Here is a 22,302-nt window from a genome sequence, read left to right on the forward strand (position 1 = left end):
TCGCGGAAGGAAAGACCTGGCGCGTCAGAACGCCCACAGAGGCATGGGAATGGCTAGAGGGCTGGAGACCAGTTAACTTCTGGTGCATGGAGAGAGAAGAAACGAATAATTGCCAGGTTGGCGCCGACTCATTGGAATCCCCTCGGAAGGGGTCCAGAGGGTGGACTCGCCAGCAGAGCCCCATCGTGAGAAAGAACAGTGGCTTGGGATATATCGAGATAGAGATAGCAACGGGAGAGAACCCAATCCAAAAGAGGTGAAAGGATATGGATCAGACCAGCGAGTGAGGCCATAATTGGACAAATAAGGAAATACACACAGCACACTCTTCACAGCCTTGACCAGGCCACCGGAGAAAGAGTTAGTGTTTTGGGTAACAAACACTCTGCATCATTGGGGCGGTGGGTAGTTTTAAGCCAGGGTCGAGCTGCTGTGAAGTTGCGGGCCGTCACCTGGTGTCTCGGATCTTATTGGACCATTACCTGTGTCAGTGACCCCCCCATGTGCCAGAAGACGGCCACTGTGATTGCTGGGGCCATAGACATGTCAGTGGAGTTCAGGCGACGAATGAAGGGACTTAGGAACAAGTCCAGAAGTCTCCGGCAGGAGCTGTATAGCTTCAACTGACTTATCCGCAGGAACTGAGAAGAAGGAGCCGCTGCACCGAGAAGCCATCGATGTGTGCAACCGCCTCAACTTGCCAACTTCACAAACTGCAAGGAGGACGCGGTGCAAGCTGCTCATTGTGGAGTGATGGGGAGAAAAGCACCCAGTTTCCTAGACTCTTCTGAATACCACAGTTTGGGTCAGGTGGAAGCAGAGCCGCAGGCCTGTGTGAAACTTGTTCAAGTTCAGTGGTTTACTGCCAGAGAGCTCACAATTTTCAAGGACAAAGCCAGACTTTGATGTGCACCACATTCGCTGCTAAAATATGCCAGGGACGCGGAGTATAGCGTAGAGGAGAAGAGGAAGGAACGAGAGGACAGGGAGGGGAGCATTGCCCTGACAAACATGAGTGTGCTAATCTTGAGACTGAGACTACCTGTGTGTATTATTCAATATGTCGTGTTTAGCAAGTAAAATAAACACTGCTTTTTAAACTTAAGACTAGTATTGGACTGGGACTCATCTAACTGGGGGTCACAGTGGGTATTCTGAATTATGAGCAATTGCATATTTTACACCTATCATCCCCTGAAGGGCATTTAACTGCTTGATGCAAGCTACCACTGACAATCAAGCTCTGATGGAGTAGTACTCAGGATCCACAGTAGGTCGGGCCCAGGGACATCAGTAGCAAAAGGCCATGTTGGAATGGGTAAATACGATGCCAATGAATACCGTGATATGTGCAGGCTCGACAAAGGCAATACCAATAAGTGCAATGTCAACGTTTGCCATCACGTGTGGCCGCACAACCGTGCTGAGACCAAAAGTAACTATGTCAATGCATGACATAATCCATGTACGAATTATAATGTTGTTACCAGTAAAAGCAATGTTGATGTATGATCTAGGAATGCATGACTATGCCAACATCCGCAAAGATAATATCGATGTACGCTATGACAACTGTATGCACAATGTTGAGAATGTCGATAAAAATGACACTAGTGACTCCCATATCATTTTCAGAAGTTCCAGTGAACTCATCATTGCTGTCGGATTTACCCAAGAAGACCTCCCCATCAACCCCGAGTCAGAGATATGCAGTCAGGCAGGTCCTGCAACCCTCACCCAGGCCTATCGAATAACCAGTCACAGGTGTGGTCTCTCTTAACCCAACAACAAATGCACACCCAGGGAAAACCCTGACCAATCCCACAGATAGGTAGTTCCCCTAAAATTAGAGTAGAATTCATAATTATTTAAAGAATCTCGAGACAATCCAAATTCGCAAAATCCTTAAAACAAGTTCCCCAATCCATTATGGAGCCTCCACTAAGGCACATGCAAGTGTGGTTCCCCACCCAGGCTAGGAAACTAGAGAAACAATGCCACGAGTGGCATATCCATACCAGAGCCGACAAATTTCCCTGAGCTGGGAGGGAGGGGGAAATACGACACCAACACCATAGAGCATATGAAGATTCATTTACAGACTCAGTATACTAGACATAAGAAGGCTACGCAGGAGGCCTTACTAAAACTGTGGATCATCTTCGAGGTGGCCCCACCCTACAAGACTATTCCCGAGCCCATAAGTAAGGCATCTTCACATCTTCCGTAGTACACCAGGAGGAATGTGTTTTTGGTAATACCAGCCATCCCTGTACTGGGTTACAATAATCCACCGGTTGAAGAGGATGCTGGACCTCCCCAGGGCAGCAAGCCACCAATTGGGGAAGATGATCATAGGTCCCACAAGCCCAGACTCAGTCAGCCCCGGCCCAGTCCAGTACCAAGCCCCCTCGAGGATCAACCCCTCACCCATCAGCTGCGACTCATCAGGTCCAAGCCGAACAAAGAGCACGTACTCCTGAATGCCTCACCAGGTGGCATAACGTCAGAGGAAGTCCAAACTAGTCACGTCACTGATGATAGTTTTCATTATTGTACTTCTGTTATGTAGTTTCCTACAAGTGAGGGTTTCCTGTTGTAAAAATGCATTCCTCAAGTTAGGTAGTATGCACATAACAAGGGAAAAAGTATAAAAGTGACAGACACTGCAGACACACACACACACACACACACACACTTTCGAATAATATAACTGTCATGACCTATGAGGAGGATGGAGTAGTTGAAGAATCAACTAGAGGGGGCAGTGTTGGAATGGATAAATACTATGTCAACGAATACCATGAAATGTGCAGGCCGACAATACCAATAAATTCAATGTCAACGTATGCCATCACCTGTGCCCGCACAACCGTGCTGAAACCCACAGTAACAGTGTCAATGTATGCCATAATCCATGTACGAATGACAATGCTGTTACCAGCAAAAGCAATGGCGATGTACGTCATGAACAAGGAATGCATGAGTATGCCAATATCAGTAAAGACTATATTGATGAATGCTATGACAACTGTACACACAATGTTGATAATCTCGATAAAAATGACACCAGTGACTGCCATATAATTTTCAGGAGTTCCAGTGGACTTGTATCATTGCTGTCGGATTTACTCAAGTAGACCTCTCCATCAACCCAGAGTCAGAGATACGTGGTCAGGCAGGTCCTGCGGCCCATACCTACGCCTATCGAATAACAGGTCACAGATGGGGTCTTTCTTAACCCAGAGACAAATGCACACCCAAGGAAAACTCGGATTAATCTCACAGATTGATCGTAGCACCACAAAGAGGTCTGAGGCAACTGGTTCCAATAAAACATGTTTGGCCAAAGGCTCATGTTCCCCAAAAATACAACAAAGCTAGATACCACATGTAGATATAACCATATAGCCAATCAGAACACGACATGCCAACACAGGTAGTGATCACACGCTCCTCATGCTGAGCATCTGGACACACACACTGGCCCACACTAGCTCTCCCCGAGGTTGAGAGCCATTTGAGTCCTTATCAGAATACCAAACTTGATAATTTATGACTGAGATGCTTTTTAAGGAATGCAGAAATTATTTTATTGTACCTCACAAGATGTCTATAGTACCAGCCAAAACTTTGAACACCGAGAGACTTACTCAGACGCATTCTGTCGAGACTCTCCCAGCCGCTGTGTTTTATCAAATCACATTGTTCCTGTTTTAACAAATGCTTCATGTCTTTTAATTTCTTTAAGGTAAAATCATATCCGAACAACAGCCACAACACCCACGGTTTGGCTCTGTAGCTCCTGCTTGCCCCGTGGCTCTACGAAATGGTTTCTGACCGTACCATACGTTTTAGCAAACATGAATTTTAAGAAATGGGTAATACAAACATTTGTAAACAAACTGCTGTTTTCTGTTCACGCTCCGAAAGGAAATCAATTAATTAAGATCTATCGCTTTCCTTCCTCCTCTCTTCTTGAGCAAGAATGCTGAAGAAAACTTCAAATGAACTTTTCTTCGTTTTTCCACTTTTAGTGTATCTTTCCCCTTCCTTCTTTTTTTACTTCCTTTCATCTTTCCTTGTTTTTAGTAATGTTATGTAAAATGTAAATCTTTGTGTGAAAGCTAGTTCAGCCAAAATCTCCTTAATAAATAAAATCATATAAAATCAAATCATAGATTAGTGAAAGTAATTCAGACACTAACATCCTCTCCTTGTCAAGTATGGTATGGTCCTTTTTTAACACAGAATATTTTTAGGGAATTTAACTACACATACAGTTACAAAAAAGTTAATTGAACAACCTTACAGCATAGTGCTTATGAAATGAAACTGTTGACTCTTTAAGTGTAATATTGATTGGCTATGAGGCACTGGAAAGAAACAATGATGAACTTACTTTTTTTGCTTCCCAGAGCTGCTTCGGCAAAGGCTTGGCAATATTCAGCATACTTTCCTCATTAAGAGAGGCAGGAAAAGAAAAAACTGCAAAACACAGATCAGATACACAAGTTAAGTAAACACAAATACTTATGGACACTACTGCAGTAAACCATTAACAAACAAATATTGTGGCAGGCCAGACACAACCATGAAGGTGTAGAATTAAAAAACAGCTCACAATTTGTCTGTCCACCCCCTTCTGTTGGACGTACACTAACACTATAGTATCACATATTACTTTATTGGGCTTTGTTTGAACGTTGTAGCATGCTATGTTGTAGCCATTTAGTCCCACAGTACTTTTCACATTTGACTTTTCGGTTTTTGGTTTCTTTTACTGTAGGTGAGTTTCACTACATGACTCTCACTCACAGTAAATTCATGGTAATTGGACTGAGCATGGGAACCCCCAATGTGTCTGTCATTAAGAAAAAGCTGCAGCTGCACTGCTAGTGTAAGAGGCTCTTGGCTGGTTACTTGTGAGCGTGTGCAGGCTGCATGTATAAGACTACTATTGTGTGCAGCCCTGTATCTGTGGATAAGTAGCCAGACTCAGAAGGGACTCAAAGTATTGGTATGGACATGGGCTGGCCTTATAATATGAGTGGGCATTCATAGTGTAGATTTATAGCGCTTACTGGAAAAATCGGTGGTCCCTCACTGAATTATAGATTATAGGCAAAATCTACCTTAAAGTACAGTTTCACTCCACTTAGGTCTACAGGTTCCAACAAGGTACCAAACAGGGGTAAATCATCCCCAAGTTTGAATTTGCAGTCTCCAATAACCCACATCCACAACTTATGGTACTTCAAGGTTTGTCATAATTCTCAGGTTCAGCTCATAATTAGACTCCAGGATCTTGTAACCCTACTAGACCTAGTTAATTATTCTGCTCCCCAGAGGAGGGGCCTAAGGCTTCCATGTAAAAAGTGCAAATAACAGAGATTATCCCAGTTCCTGGGAAAGAAAGGGGTGAGGTACAAATCTGAAACTAATAATATTTAGCTTGTGATATTGTACTTAGAACAAAGGAGGAAGACAAGACCTATGCAGCCAACACAGCAGGAAAAGCAGAAAAGAGGCTGGCTCCCACACGCCACACCACATGAGCACACAGCGAGCCAGCTGGATCTGTGGGGTCCTAAGGTGCTCCCCCTGCACGGCCTAATGACTACACAGTGCTTGAGGTTACATTGGGTAGGACAGGGGCATCTGAAAACAGAAGCAGTCTTGCGGTGTTAGGCCGCATTGAAAAAAGTGGGCAAAACTTCATTAAATATTCAACTTGCCGGGGTAGAGCACCGCATGATGCCTTGCGGGGGGGCTTATTCACATATCTTTCTTCTCCATGGTGACTCAAGGAGAGGCAGGAGCACCACCAACAAGCAATGTTATGGAACTGAATAATTTATATTTCATATGCAATGGTTAAAACACAGCATTATTGAAAAACATGGAGCATAAAATGGAAATTAACATTAGAGTACTAAACACATTTCTGCTCAAAGTAAACATCCTTAATTGCTAACAATGAGAAACTTTATTTAGAGGGTCTTCAAAAATAGATAACTGCATACATGGTAATACGAGTACTAAATTTGATTCTTGTACACTCAGAAGACTAGAGCATCGAGGATGACCCAGGAGAAAATCTAATCTAACTTCGACAAACCATGTGTTTATTGATGATCTCATAAAAATATAAACTGGGCAAGTACTGGTCTGTACTCTACCTCTCAAAATGCCATCAACTCCAATGGCAAAATTGCCATTCTAAAACATATCTACATATGTGGAATTCTAGTACCATGTTTCAAACCATTACTTAACGGAATACAGTCTGTGACTTCTGTTTGTACCAACAGTTGTGCTCAAATGCAAATGAAGATTAAGAAAGAAAAGGGCATTGGTAGGCAAGTTTTTACTAGCTAGAAATAATGCTTAATATAAACGTGGGTCAGTTAGCATGTCTAAGCCTAAGCCAGGTTGCACTGGCAGCTATTCATATTTGCAGAATAATGGTGCATGTTTATTTCATGTGGCCAAGCCTTTCTCTCTCTGTGTATGCTTGTGAGTTTTTCCATTTCAGGTAAAGGCTGGAAAAGAAGCATTCATCTATTTTGTCTGCAATATAAAATTTGTGCTCTGTTGAAGATGCAATGCGCAAGATGGTTTTTCATTATGTAACTTCCCAAAGCTTCCTGCCAAGATACAGTGACTGTCATTCATTAGCTGAATAAACAAAAATGTCAATTCATTTCTTGAATTAGTTATGCAAAGCCTATCTGATAGAATCTAATAGGAAGGTGCCGCTGGAAGTATCTTTTTTATATCTGGTTTATCAGAATAATGATTGATTCACATATTAGGAACATTACTAGTAAATCATAACATTCCGTGAAGTGTATGTGGCTTCTGTAACCTGAAACCTTATAAAAGCTATATTATTTTGGAGATGAGTCAAACTTTCTCATACTTTCTGACTTAGCTGACTATGTCAGTCGATTTTATTTAATATTTTGCCTTGTGTTTTTGCAGACACACTGCACTAGCCTGTTTATCGATTTACTACTTTGTCTTTCCTAGGGATTTTTTCAGAGACTGACCTTGTGTTAGTCCTCTTGCAAAAATAGACTTTGATTATTTTGTTGATACTAAATCCAAAATGACTAACTAATTACTTTTTAGGTTTGCTAAAGACATCTTGGGAACATTCAGAAAGTTGACCGAGGAAGGCATTGGCTTTGTGGTTTGTAACTCACATTTTCTGGCTTTCTATTTGATGGCTTTAGGCTTACCATCTCAAGTTTGTCCTTCCTGTTGCCCTTGTTTACTGTATTCTTACAGGAACTCGCTTTCTGTAAACAGGCCTTTACATTTTTCTTATTTTGTCACATTTGCTGTGCATTCAAACACAGAGGTCAAATGTCAGTCTGTCTCGTCCAGGGAGCTTGGTGTTTAATTTTCTTTCTCTGACTTCAAAGTGTGCAGATGTATTTGACAATCATACTGAGGAAGGATGTTTTTTGTTGTAAACTTTTATCAGTAAGACTGCCTGTGGGTGCAAATGTAATGTTAATTTCAATGGAAGATGTTTTGTCTGTAATGGCAGTACACTATCATACCATGCATTCTCCAAATTACTGCACTCTACTCTATTTTGCACCACTCCACGCCACTGCACTCTACACCACAACACTACACACTACGTCGCTGCACTTTTATCTGTACCACTTCGCTCTACGCCTCTCTACTCTCCACGATGCCACTCTACTCTATGCTGATGAACTTTATCCCACACTACTTTACTGTGTACCACTGCACTCTACAAGGCTCCACGCCACTCCACTTCACTCTATGCCATACTACTCTGCACTCTATACCAATGTACTCTAATCCACACCACTCCACTGTACGCCGGCCTATGCCAATCCCCTCTACACCACTCTAATCTACTCTGCACCACTGAGTTCTACTCTGAAATAGCCTACTATATGCAACTGCACTCAGTGCCAATCCACTCTACACCACTGCACTCTGTGCCAATGCACTCTACACCACTCCACTCTACGCCCCTGCACTCTATGCCAATGCACTCTACACAACTTTACTCAAAATCAATGCACTCTACGCCAATCTATTCTGCACCACGACACTTTACGCCCTTGTACTCTGTCACTGTACTCTACACCACCCTATTCTACCTGCTTCACTGTATTCTACGCCACTGCTCTCTACACCACTCTACTCTGCACCACTACACTCTATGCCAATACACTCCATGCCACTCTACAATACACCGCTGCACTCTACGACAGTAAACTCTGCACCAATGCACTCTTTATTAGACCCCTACATACCAACATTTTGAGGGGTGATACCAACTGGGCCGAGAAAGATCTCCCCGGCAAATAGGGTTGTTTTTTTATCTAGAGGCTTCTGAACCAGTCAGAGGAGATCTCCTTGGTTCCTACTCCTTCTCCATTCCGAAGTGAAAAACCAGTATCTCTACAAATTGAGCTCTTTTCTGTATCTGAGCTGAACTAATGAGGACTTAAAGCTTGTTTAAAAAAAATTAGTTCACGCTCTGACACTTTACTTCATAACATAACATGTATATTTTTAAAGTGCACGTTCACCCTAGGGTATCTTGGCGCTGACTAACAGATGTTCATTGTTACCCTACTCAATGGTTCTCATTTTATCGACCTCAGAAGGATAAAAGGCTGAGTGGACCAGCTAGGATTTGAACCAGTGACCTTGAAGTTGAACACCGGTCCCTACAATGGACACATTAGTCCTCTATGCCACTGAACTCTGTATCGCTCCACTCTATTCCACTGCACTCTACACCAATCCACTCTACACTACTGTAACCTACTCTGCACCACTGCACTCTACACCAATGCACTCCACGTCTCTTTACTCAACTCTGTCAGTGCACTTAACCCCACTCAACTATGCACCACTGCCCTCTACACCACTCTAGTCTAAGCCACTCCACTTTGGACCAGCCGCGGCCGGTGGAGGGAGTTCCGTGGGGCGGTAAGGCGGGCGGGGGAGGGGCAGGGTGGGGGGTTCTAAAAACCGGAATATGGCTAATTGCAGGTAAGTAAACAATTAAATAAATAAAACGAATTTCGTAGCGCGCGCTGCATCGCAAAATGCGATGCAGCGCGCGCTACGAAATTCGTTTTATTTAATTAATTGTTTACTTACCTGCAATTAGCCATATTCCGGTTTTTAGAACCCCCCACCCTGCCCCTCCCCCGCCCCGCCTTACCGCCCCACGGAACTCCCTCCACCGGCCGCGGCTGCTTTGGACCACTTCACTTTACGCCACTCCACTCCACTCTGCAACACCTCGCTATACGCCAATGCACTCTACACCACTACTCTGTACCACTCCACTCTACCTTGCACTAAACAACTCTATGCCACTTCTCTCTACTTTGAAACAATCTACTCTACACCAATGCACTCTATGCCACTCTACTCCACTTTGCAGCACTCCACTCTACGCCACTGCTCTCTGTGCTACGCCACTCAACTCTACTGAAAACCAATGCACCCTACACCACTGCACCTATACAAACTACTTTTCACCACTGCACTTTATGCCACTATACTCTACATCACTCTACTCTATGCCACTGGACTCTACGGCTCTGCATGCTATGACTCTACACTGCAGAGCTCACCGCCACTCTATTCCACTATGCACCACTGTACTCTATATGTCACTGCTCTCTGCACCACTTTACTCTACACTACTATACACCAGAGCACTCTATGCCACTGCACTATGGCACTACACTCTACGACAGTACACTGTATGCCACAGCTCTCTATGACATTGCACTCTACAACACTAGACTGTGCATGACTGCACTCTATTCTGCACCACTAAACTGTATGACTCTCTACTGCACTCTACTCTCCACCCCTTTACTCTATGCCAATGCATTTTACACTACTCTACTCTGCATTACTCTACCCTTTGCCACTGAACTCTACGCCACTCTACTTTGCATGGCACCACTCTATGACACTGTACTCTATGCCAAACCACTCTAAGCCACTTTAATCTACTCTGTAGCACTACACTCCACGACACTCTACTCTTTGCCACTGCACTTTACTCTACTCTATTCCACTTTGCGCTACTCCACACTACGCCACTCTATTATACATCAATGCTCTCTACACCACTTTACTCTAAACCAATACACTCTACATTCCTACACTCTATGCTAATCTACTCTGCACCACTGCACTGTACCCCACTATACTCTATGCCATACCATTGTGATCTGTCATTTAAGTCTGCCCCACTCTAAGCCACTACACTCTACACCAATGCACTCTACTTTAAAACTCTACAACATTCTACTCTGCAGCACTGCACTCTCTGCCACTGAATTGTATGCCACTCTATTCTATGCCACTCTGCTCTGCGCCACCCTATTGCAGTCTAAGCCAATGGACTCTGATCTACTGTCAAACACTGACATTGTACTCTCCGCCTCTCTACTCTGCACCACTCTACTAAATGCAGTGCACTCTACCCAATTCTATTATGCACAACTGAACTGTTCGCCACAGCTGTCTAGGGTACTCCACTCAGCACCACTCCACTCTGCAACACTGCACTCTATGCCACTACTCTCCACTTCACTGTACTCTGAAACAATCTACTCTATGCCACTACACCCTTCTCCAATCTACGGCATTTCACTCAATGCCACTGGAATCAACGCTGCCCCACTCTAAGCGCCTGGGACACTATGCTACTGCATTCTACCCTGCACCACTCCACTCTGAAGCAATCTACTCTACACCACTGCCACTGCACTCCACTGCTAAACCACTCTACACCTCTGCAATCTACACTATGCCACTGTACTCTAAACCACTGCACTCTATGCTGATGCACTCTACACTACTTTACTAAAAAAGAATGCACCCTACGCCAACCACTTTTAGCCACTGCACTTTATTCCACTATTCTCCACCATTTCACTCTACGTCACTGCACCACTGTTCTCTACGTCGCTGTCTACACCACTCTACCCTGCACCACTCTCTGTCCTTGCACTCTACGTCCCTGCACTCTACAATGCTTCACTCTACACCACTGCACTCTATGTCACTGCCTTCTATGCCACCGCACTCTACACCACTCTACTTTGCACCTCTGCACTCTACCCTTTACTACTACACTTCATCCTGCACCACTCCACTCTACTGCACTATACACCACTCTACGCCATTGCACTCTACACCACTGCAATCTACTCTGCACCGCTCTACTCCTCTCCACTGACACTCTACTCTATTCTACACCACTCTACTCCACTCTATGCCATTCTACAACACTACTCCACTCTAAGCAACTCCTTCTAGGCCACTCCATTCTATGATACACTACTCCACTCTATGCTACTCCACTCGATGACACTATGCTACTCCACTTGACGCCACTTAACTCTACAACACTGTACTTCCCTCTATGTCACTCCACTCTGACAATTTACTCTGCTCTACGCCCCTCTATTCTACAACACTCTACTAACTCTACCCAACACCCTCCACTCTGCTCTACACCACTCGAGGACACTTTATGCCACTCAACTCTATACCCTTCCACTCTACGACACTACTTCCTCCATGACACTCCACAACACTACGCTACTGTATGACACTGCTCTCCACTCCACTCTATTGTACGCCGCTCTACTCTACTCCACTTTATGACACTTAACTCTCCTTTACCCCACTAACTTATAGCCATGCTGAACAGCAGCCACTCTGGTGTACAATATTGCTAAAACATATTGGTGAAGCCAATAGCGCGTTCATTGGAGAGACCTATTGACTTTGCTAATGCTTGTTGCTTTCTATAAAGATGATATATTTTTAATAAACTCATAAGGTTCTAACCTGGAATCCTTGCCTCACGCATGTTTATTAGCCTTGGACTAGTCTTACAAAGACTCACAAGGGGCCTTACAAAGACTCAGTCAGTCCTGATCTTGAATATTGACCCTCTTCATTAATCAGAGCGTTGACACATTTCCAATCTGAAATACTGATAAACCATTACATACCTTCTCCATAATTGTCACCTTCACCATCGTGGAAACCTGCTGCAGAGAAAACAAACGCCAATTAAAGTATTTCCATTTTGTACAAATGCAATTTTGATTCTTTTAACTGTTTCACTAAATATGATAATTTAAATCCTTAGTGCAATCCTACACAAGGGCCCCTCATGGTTCTTGAAAAATGAGATTGGATTTTTCTGAAGGTTGGATTTCTGAAGAATCTCTTTGCTTAGGCTTTAAAAATGCTCTGTGGAAAATAGCAGAGAACCATCACAACTGAAACATGCAGTCATTAGAAAAGACTTATCGTTTGCAGAGTAACTGGTAAACTCTGGGTCAATCTATCACTTGAGCTTAAATTCAAAGGTCAAAAGGACATAAAACTGACTACAGTATTACCATGAAAACATATGCTTTTGAATGGCAAGTAATTAAGTAGGATTTTGCTCTGGCTGATTATTAGTGAAACATGTATGTGCTGGGCAGAGTGTAGTCCTTTTTTATTTCAAGTTTTGGCAACATTGGCTATGGTTGCTGATGGACCCTTCAATGATAGGCTGCACTCTGGGGTCAGCGTGAACGGATTGGCACAGAGGTGGAGGGATTTATTTTGTTGCAACAATCCCAATAAGATCAGTTAAAAACAACTGTATCACAGCTTAATGAAGCGAGATCTGCACCATGGGTTTAGCTGTACTTCACAGCTTTTAAAATCTAAAAAGAACCAGGAGATGAGGGTAATAGAAAGTACTATCTGCATTTCCATTAATATAAAACTGATACTCAGCTAAATATTCAGATGAAGAAAGGGTGCCTGGTGATGTATCCATTGGTGGATCCCCTAGAGTTTCTAAAAAAGAACATCTCTAACTAAGTGTATAACTGTTTAGGAGATCCTCCATTGGTCTCCCCGCCATGTAGTCTTAAAGGGTTGCCTCCTTCAACTTCTTAATCCAGGTTCTAGCTGATGGCCCCGGTTCTAGATTTTGAGATACAGTAACTGCATCCAGATGTGACATCTACTGACCTCCTCTTATAAAGTATGTCTAGTAGCAATAGGCAACAAGCCCCATCATGCATATGTCTTTGGCAAGCATGACATGCGTTAATGTTGCCATATTAGTCACAAATAATGGAACATGTGCATCCAAAAAACTGACTACCTGTGGTTCACCTGTTGTCAAACCTAAGTTGGAAGTTTGCATGTATCTTTTTAGTATGAAATGGTGAATGAAATATGAAGAATAGCTGATGCCCATACAGGAACAACAAGGAGAGTCCCAGCCATAAGCAGGTTTCTGAAGATTGTAATTCCTGGTGTCAAATATGTACCAATCCCCACAAGCCCTGCCCTTCTCAAAAGCTCCTCTAAATAGGGAAGCTCTGCCCTAATCTGGTTGGTTAGAACTTAACTTTCAGAATCCACTGGCATTGACTGTTAATAAGCTGCTGCCAATGCAAACAAATATGAGTTGAAGAGGAGTCACTGTAGATCTGCACACTGACACACGACCTACGTAGACCCTACTGTGGTACTTCCTCTATCTGGTGCTATGTACTTTCTCAAAGCTAGGACTCATCCTGATGGAATGCCATGCTGTTACTGATAGCCATGCATGACTGCTAATGGTGAGACCCTGTATTCCTCAGAACCTGTATAATAAAATGTGGGTCTGTCAGAATAACCTGGTTGAAGAAAAGTCTAAGGTACTCCTCACAATCATGTAAATGTTGTTTGAAATTATTACAACAGAACCACATCTGCTTTTACTGGTTACTGATAACAATGCCTGGTTGGAAGACAGCCCAAAGAGTCTAGAGAAATAGGCATATTGTGCCAAGAACCCCTCACCAAGACTTAAGTAAGGCTGTCCAAGTAACTAACATCTACAAACTTTGCTAAGTTGAATAGTGACTAAAAAGCACACTACCACCCTGTGTCAATGTTTTGACCCATGTCTCTGTTCTTCTTTGTGGGACACCCATCACCCAAATTCCCTTCACCTGCACCCAAAAGAGTCCACCTGCTGTACTGAGAATACATGCCTAACACCAGCCTAAAAAATCTTGTGTTCCATATAACATGGTCTGGGACGTGGTTAGGGGTCTCTGATTTCTGCCTGAGAGTGTAATGGTACAGCATCTGTTTAACTTGCATGTGAGTAGTATCCAGATACCTTAAAGAGGGCCTGCATGAATTTAGTTTGAGTACTTTGCCATTGGGATGCCTCTTATCTCGTAACAAATTCAAAGAGGTGAATTGATTTTATATACCTCATCAAGATTACTTTTTAAACCATACTCGTTCCTAAACCCATTGTACGGGCTGCACTTAACTTGGATCTTTACTTGTGCTTGGGTACTCCTGTAGTTCTACCTAAAGGGCAAGGCTTCCTGGAAGGAAAACACTGGGCCATATCAAAGCATTTACAGGCACTTAGTTGCCAGATGACTACTCGAAGATCTTGTTTGGGGATGCAGACAATGACAGTGTGGTAGAAGTAGCATACCAATGGAGCACACGAACCATGAATCATTTTCTTCTGGTATAAAAAGGTAAGTACCATATAGGCAAAATTGGAACGAGAATAGTAGTAAGGTGCTTAAAGATCCAGAAAAGGGTCTGCTCCAGCACATATCTGGATAATTGATAAGGAATGCTGATTTGAGCCTTAAGAGGGACAACTGCCGAACTAGTGTTCAATCATTTAACAGGGGCACACAATGTCATAAGATGGTGATGAGCCAAACTGGGACTTAGTTGAGGCAGTGAAGAAAGATCTCCCTACCAAAAATGAAGAGTTGCAAGTCAATATAAGGGCTGACAGAAAACTACTCAAAGTTTGCCAGAACCGTTGACAGTATCGTCAACTCATTCAAGAGAATGTCAACTATTTTCAAAAACAAATTGAAGATAAAATTACAAGGCACCTGTGCTCGAACGGTTTAATGAAACAAAACACCCTATTTTAACAGATAACACAAGTACTAAAGGGTTGGGTGTCTGTGGGAGTTTAAGAGCAGATTATTACTTTCACATCTACAATCTTAAATGGGCCTGAAATTATTTAATGGTGGAATGTGAAGTACCTGTATGCGTATGTGCTGTGAAACACTTAACATTTTTACTCTGGTAAATTCTGTAGGTGGTATGAAAAGATCAGAGACCACTTGCTTTTCCTTCAACTAGCAAGGGCTCGCAACAGACAACACCTACGGTATCAAGATGGTTGTTGGGACTGGAAGAGTACTATTTCAAAATGGAATACCTATCATGCCAAAGGAATTAGGCTTCAGACTGTCTCTCCCATATGCTTTTCTTAAAGAAGGCAGTGTTAAGGAAATTGCTGTGTTGTGCAATAGAATTGTAAGGGGTTCTATACTATGTCAATGCATTCCAATGCGGTTGGCATGACATTGATGATCTGGAAGTCTTGTGACATTTGGAGCTGTGCCTACCTGAGGTCGGTTGGATTTTCTATCTTTCTTCTAAAAAAAGGTACTTTTTATCATCATCGACTTGGACTCTTAAAAATGGCGACAAGGATGGCAAAAACATAGAAGATAGAAAGAGTATCGACCCCACGCAGTTATTTAAATTGTGAATAATGGTGCATTTCATGCACAGGCAGGTGTTCCCAGGAGGAAAGCAAGGGAGAATTGTGTGCAGCTGAGGGAATGATTGGAAACTCTTTGGCGTTCCACAAAACGAGCCAGTGGATCTCTGACACGGCGTGGTAAGGAAACGGCCGATGGCTGGAGAATGACAGACACTGCTGCCGTGAGCGAGTGCTCGAGCATTTGTTGCATGTTGTAAATGCCGCCCGCAAAGGATTGGGACGCTGAGCACACTGTGCTGTTGCCAGTGAGCACTCGTGCATTAATCGTGTGTTGGTAGTGGCACGGGGAACAGCAGTAGTCAAAGGCCGTCATTCTAAAGGAGCTGCTCGAGGTTATGGCGGAACGCAGCGTTCAACCACGGGTGACAGTGGTCATCAAAGCCATTACCTCATTCTAAAGGAACTGCTTGGAGACACGGAGGATCACAGAGCTGCATCAGATTGCACAACCTTCAGGTCTGATTTTGTGTTGTTTGGAAGGAGAAGAAGGAGTGAGCCAACCGTCCTGATTGGGTAAAAGGAGGCAGAGGTGCATCATCTGGGCAGTTCATAGAAAGTAAAGGAGGTCTAAGGACCTATGTGGAAAAAGGAATTTGGACACATAAGGTGCATCGTCTGGGCAAGTCATGAGAAAAGAGTAAAGAATAAGGAAGTTGCCAGTGAAACAATGATCTGGGCACTAGACGGAGATAGACAACGGTGAATACTTTTTTTTTTGTTGCAAGAAAACATTTCTTTTTGTTTTGAGTGACTGTTGGTTTAGTGACAATTTGGGTGACTGAACTAATTTGTCAATATGGATATGCAAACAGTAACTGCACCTTCAATGTTTTTGAAGGAACCGGGGTCACTCACCTGTGGTGGCATGGTAGGATTGGAAAGAATAGTTTGAGACATATTTAGAAGCAAAAGAGGGAGATTTATTTGTGGTGAAAAGGAAATTAGCCATGTTAAAACACAGTGTAGGTGTGGAAGGGAGAATGGTTGTGAAAACATTACCAGTGCCAAACAGTGAGGATGGTGAACATGGTAATGTGTCCAATGCAGAGGAAAGGTCTGATGATGAACATGTCAAAGCTACAAAAGCATTAAAGAAGAATTACACCATAAGATTGAGCATATCGGTGGAATGGCGATCAGCCAGCGGGTGAGACTATTGCTGCAATATGTGTCAGTATTAAGAATATTATCTGCTTCTTGTAAGTTTAAGGAATTGCAAGAGGAGATCAGTAGAGACCAAATGATCAACAGAACTAGCAATGTTAAAATTCAACAGAATATTATGAACAATCTTCAGAAAGGTGATTCCAGGAGAGACAAGTCTGTGGGGGTAAAGTATAAAAAGGAGCCACAAAGGGTGGTAAGATCAAAACAGTGCTATAGGTGTGGAAGTACGTCATTAGGAGGAATCCAATGCATGTCCTGCCATCAATGCCCACTGTTATAGATGCAAGAAATGTGGTAATTTCTCTAGAGTATGTAGATTAAGCGGCATGGAGAGGAGTACAAATAATGTAAATTTAATTAGCTAACATCAGGATGAGGATGAACAAGAGGATAGTAGTGACGAGGTGGAGGTACTAGTAGTGTGCATTGTTGAGGAGCATGAACGCATACTGGGAGTGATCTATCATCCTTCTAAACGCGTTAACTGTAGTGAATGGAGTGGATGTGCCCATGTGGGAAGATTACCGTTCCCCTTATACCTTAACAGACAAATTGATTTAGTCAAGCATAAATGAATGAATGAATCAATTTGGACTTGTAGAATGTGGCTTGTCACCCGAGAGGGTATCCAGCACTCAGTCGAAAAGCCAGGTCTTGAGCTCCTTTCTTGAGTAGGTCAGCATGGATGCGGAGGTGGAGGGTGTTCCACGTGTTGCTGGTGAAATGGGAGAAGGAGTGTCCTCCGGCACGGCAGATCGTGTGAGAAGGATCTGTGCAAGGGTGAGGTAAGTGGAGCAGAGGTTCCTAGGAGGTCAGTGTAAGTGCAGGCTGTGGTTCATGTAGGCGGCTCCGTAGTCACAAAGTGCTTTGTAGGCATGGGTCTGGAGCTTGGCATGCCATCTCGTCTGGACCAGGAGCCAGTGCAGGTCTTTCAGGTGCTGGGTGATCTGTTTTCTCGGGCAGGTTGAGGATCAGCGTGGCAGCTACGTTCTGGATCGTCTGGAGTCTTTGCATGAGTTTGGTGGTGGTGCCTGCATAGAGTGCTTTACTGTAGACCAGTCAGAATGGTCTTTTGGAGTGAGGGTGGGTCTGAGTTCCGACGGCCAACAGGAGTCGTTCCAGAGGGCGCTGTGTTTGCCAAAGGTCAGAAATTCGGCTTTGTCCATGTTGAGCTTCAGGCAGTAGTTCTTCATCCAGGTTGAGACATTCCTCATACTGTTGTGGAAGTAGGTCTTTGTCTAAGTGGTGTCGACTAAGAGCGAGAGGAGGAGCTGATTGTCGTCGGCGTAGGAGATGATGTTGATGCTATGAGATCTGACGATGTCTGCAAGTGGCGTCATTTAGACATTGACGAGGGTTGGGCTGAAGGATGAGCCTTGGGGAAGCCACAGATGGTGTGCTTGGCTTGCAATGTGAAGGGAGGGAGGGGGGCTCTCTGGGTGCATCCCGTGAGAAAGGATACCATCATTCTGAGTGCAATTTCTGTGATACCAATCTGGCATAGGTGATCGATGAGTGTGTGTTGGCAGATGATTGAGTAGGGTAGGCTATGTGTTATCTGTTTCCACTGCTTAGCATCTCCCAATTAAATGTTGGATGCTTACCAGTTCACACATTTCTAATCATCAGGGAGGCCTAGTGATTGGAAAAATGGTTTGGTCAGGGGGAGTACGATGTTAATAAGGCAACATAGCATTTGTGAAAACACTACCACAGAAAATGGAAGTTTAATCCACATGGCAATCTTGTCTTCTAGCAACAAGAAATTGAAGGAGGAGATCAGATCAGCTTGACCACAGCTTCCCAAATATTTTGTGACGCCATCACACCATGCCATCAGAAAGTCTAAAAAGTTTGGTATGCATTTTTAAGTATTAAATGGAAAGTATGAGATGGCAAACTTATTCCAGTTGATTCCAGTTGATAGTGATGCCAGAGAGACTACTGAATCTGATTTCTTTTCTAGTTCTTGTAGATTACATTGCTACCCAGGAACAGACTTCCCAGTGCTAACAAGAATTGTGAGAGGATAGCATGCTATTTATATAAACAGATAGGTCTTTAGCTGCTTTCTAAAACTGAGCAAATTGTCCTTAGCTCGTGGACTGATCAGAAAAGAGTTCCAGAGTTTAAATGCCAGAGAAGCAAAAGATCACCCTCTGCTTCTGATCCTTTTTATTCTGGGGGGACCAGTTGAAAATGGTTGTTTGATCTTAATTTTTAATTCCTGTACCATGGAAAGTGTTTTAAATTCTATTCTCTTTCGGACTAGTAACCACTGAAGACTGACCAGACCCGAACAGGCTGATTCGGTGTTTGGTATATTCAGCAAGGCTCTGGCTGCAGCATTCTGTATAACCTGCATCCTCCTGGCAACATAAACAGCGCTGCTGAGATACAGCGAGGTTCAATAATCTGATTGTGACAGAATAAGCCCTTGTATCACAGTTCTTCGAGTTTCGATGGAAAATCTTCTGAACGGCTGTCAGAAGACTAAAACACGTTCCTGCCAATTTCTTTGCCTGTGAGGCCATAGTGAGATCACTGCCTAAGAAGACTTGCAGGCTCTAAATCACCTCCTGCTCCATGCAGGTAGCCAAGTTTGCTGCAGTGTGGCAGATGTTAGTGCAAAGAAGACGACGATCTGAGTATCGTCGGTATATGACACCATTGTGAGCCGAGCTGAGCAAATAAATATCGGCTAAGGGACATACATACACATTAAAAGGAGTGGGGCTCAGGGACGAGCCCTGGGTTACTCCGTATTTAAGCTGATAAACCTCTGACAGGCAGGGCCCTTCTCTGACCTGGAAGATTCCGTTGTCCAGAATGGAGGTCAACCAGTTTATCACATATCAAGTAATTCCTAATGCCTCTAGCCTATGTCGAAGAATAGAATGGCTGCACTCAAATCCAGAGGGATAAGCGCTGCTTTGCCACCTTGATCTAATGTTTTACTAAGACCTTCAGTGGCCAGTAAGAGAGCTGTCTCAGTACTGTACCAGGTCTAAAGCCAGTTTGAGTCTGATGTAAGAGGTATGTAAGAGGTTATGTGATTCCAAGAAACTGGGCAAATAATCATTGACCCATTTCTCTGTTTTATTAATACAGGGAAGCAGAGATATAGGCCTATAGTGCTCTGCTTTACCAGGATCCAGGTAGGAACAGTGGGCTGACAAATGCATGCTTCCAGTGAAATATTAAACAAGGTGGTCAGGACTGATAGCATGGCATCTACTCCTTCCAGCATAATGTCTATGGGGTCTGGATCTAAAGGGGAATCGGATCCAACTGTGTTTGCTACTTCCCAGATGAAATTGCTGTTCAACTGGAGAAAAATCAAAAGAGTAGGGGTGTCTCTGCTGTCGAATAGACACACATTGGACCCTGAATGTGGATCAGGGAATTGTAAATATGGCTGACCTTACTAATGAAGAATGTGACAAGCTCCTCGCAGAGTTACCTGGAGGAGGAAGGGCCTCTCCTGTAATTTTAGGTTTCAGGGAGGACTATACGATTGCATACATTTCTTTAGTCTTGTGAAGACCTAGAGATTCTGTCAGCAAAATCCATTAGTCTTTTTTCCCAATTGCCTGCTGATAATTGTTCAGCGTTTTGTTATATATAGACTCTCTGTCTTCATCAAAAAGCAATCTCTATTTCATTTCCTCCCTCCTATTTTTTCTTAAACTGACTAATTTCTGGTATGAAACAGGTAACACTCGTCCTTAAACAGTGGTACTTGTGCATTTGTCTTGCGGTCAAAGTTTCTAAAGACAACTCGAACCATTCCTCAAATGCCCTATAAGCAGTGTTGATGTCCTTGTCCTGTATGCACACTGAGGCCTGCAGTGCTTATATCCATCGTGTAATATCAATTCTGGACCATTGTCTGCTCAATTTGGAGTGGGGGACACTGGGTTTAGATGAATCTGTCTTGTTGACATCTGATGAATTCACAGAGGACCGGGCTAAAACTTGTATGGGGGGTTACACAGGTACAGCATCATGTTTAGGGCATGTGCGGCACACTGTTGGTGCAGCATGACTACCAGTGGCTCTGGGCCAGCACAAACAGTATGCGGGAAAGTGGGCATCCTTGTAGTGTACCCCTCATAATATTAATTGTCGTGGAGTGGAAATTACGTCATTAATCATGAGACGTGTCATGGCTTTAGTATATAGTATATAGTATCTTCATCCAGCTAACATAAATGTCTAGCATCCCCATATGTCGTAATATGGTAAAAAGGTATTATTATTCTACGGAGTTGAATGCCTTAATGGCATACAGCAACACAGCTGCAGCATCTAGCTCCGGTTTATGTAGAAATTGCATAAATTGTGAACTTTGGAGTGGCCTGGTATAAAGTCTACCTGGTCTAGTAGTGCTAAGTCAGGAAGTAGCAGAAGTAGCCGATTGTCTAGCAGTTTAGCCAGTATCTTGACATAGCAATTAATTATCAGAAGTCTGACAAATCATAGCTCTTGGGGGTTTTCCTGGTGTAAGGAAAGCAATTGGAAGAGCTTCCTTCATGATGGGAGGGAGGATGCTTCTGATGTTGGATTCTTCAATAGGGTTGAGATGTGGCACGCTACCCAGAGATCAGAGACTTGCCTCGATATATGTAATACATAAAGAGGGAAGAGTGGTGGATCAATGCACTTCTTACCGGCCTATCTCATTGCTGAATGCAGAGGTTAAAATCCTTGCCAAACTGTTGTCCCACTGACTCATCCCGATAATTTCAAGACTTTTTCACCCGGACCAGTCTGGATTCATGCCAAGTCGCAATACTGCTCTCAATTAGCGACGTCTCCACAGAGTCTTAGGACGCGCAAATAAAATCCAGAAGGGAGCGGTGGTTTTATCCCTTGACGCGTGCATGGCCTTTCACATGGTTGAGTGGCCATATCTCTTTGCTTTGCTTCACACTCCTGGGTTCTGGGCCTCGATTCTTGACTTGGACTCGAATCCCCTACACTGAACCCCTGGCACAAGTGGTGGTAAACGGAAGAGTGTCCAGAGTCTACCCCCTCCAATGAGGGACTAGGCAGGGCTGCCCTTTGTCACCAATCCTATTTGCTCTACTACTTGAACCCTTGGCAGCCTGGATCCGAGGTGACCCAATGATTCGAAGCCTCTGCTGGACAGAGGATTGGGAAGACAGAATTTTGCTATATGCGGATGACATTCTTCTCTATGTAGTGGCTCCCCAGTCCTCTATTCCCACAATTTTGAATATTTTTGCCAATTTTGGGAAATATTCCAGATACACAATCAAGTGGTCCAGATCGGTGGTATTTGTCCTTCATGGATCAGCGCCGAGATTACCGAAGGACTGTGAGGCGGGAATAGTGACGGAAGGATTCCGGTGTGAGAAGTTGGCCTGATTTATGCTGTCCACTAATTAAAGTGGGCACCTTGCACCAGTCCAAACGACCCCTATGATGTATGA

The 22,302-nt window shown here is 43.6% G+C and overlaps 1 protein-coding gene across 5 annotated transcripts in view; it reads right to left on the reverse strand.

Moving 5' to 3' along the window:
• The window catches only part of CRTC3 (CREB regulated transcription coactivator 3), a 1,114,890-nt gene that overhangs the window by 254,926 nt on the left and 837,662 nt on the right, over nt 1-22,302 (reverse strand). For 3 of the 5 annotated variants that reach the window (XM_085644305.1, XM_085644303.1, XM_085644301.1), the window contains 2 exons: nt 12,060-12,098; nt 4,403-4,488 (listed from right to left, as the gene is read on the reverse strand). In XM_085644305.1, the coding sequence (XP_085500431.1) occupies nt 4,403-4,488; nt 12,060-12,098 (125 nt within the window). The remainder of the gene's footprint in view (nt 1-4,402; nt 4,489-12,059; nt 12,099-22,302) is intronic. The other 2 variants (XM_085644304.1, XM_085644302.1) reach the window with 1 other exon arrangement.

Source organism: Triturus cristatus, chromosome 3_1, assembly GCF_964204655.1.
Source record: "Triturus cristatus chromosome 3_1, aTriCri1.1, whole genome shotgun sequence".
NCBI classification, from domain to species: domain Eukaryota; kingdom Metazoa; phylum Chordata; class Amphibia; order Caudata; family Salamandridae; genus Triturus; species Triturus cristatus.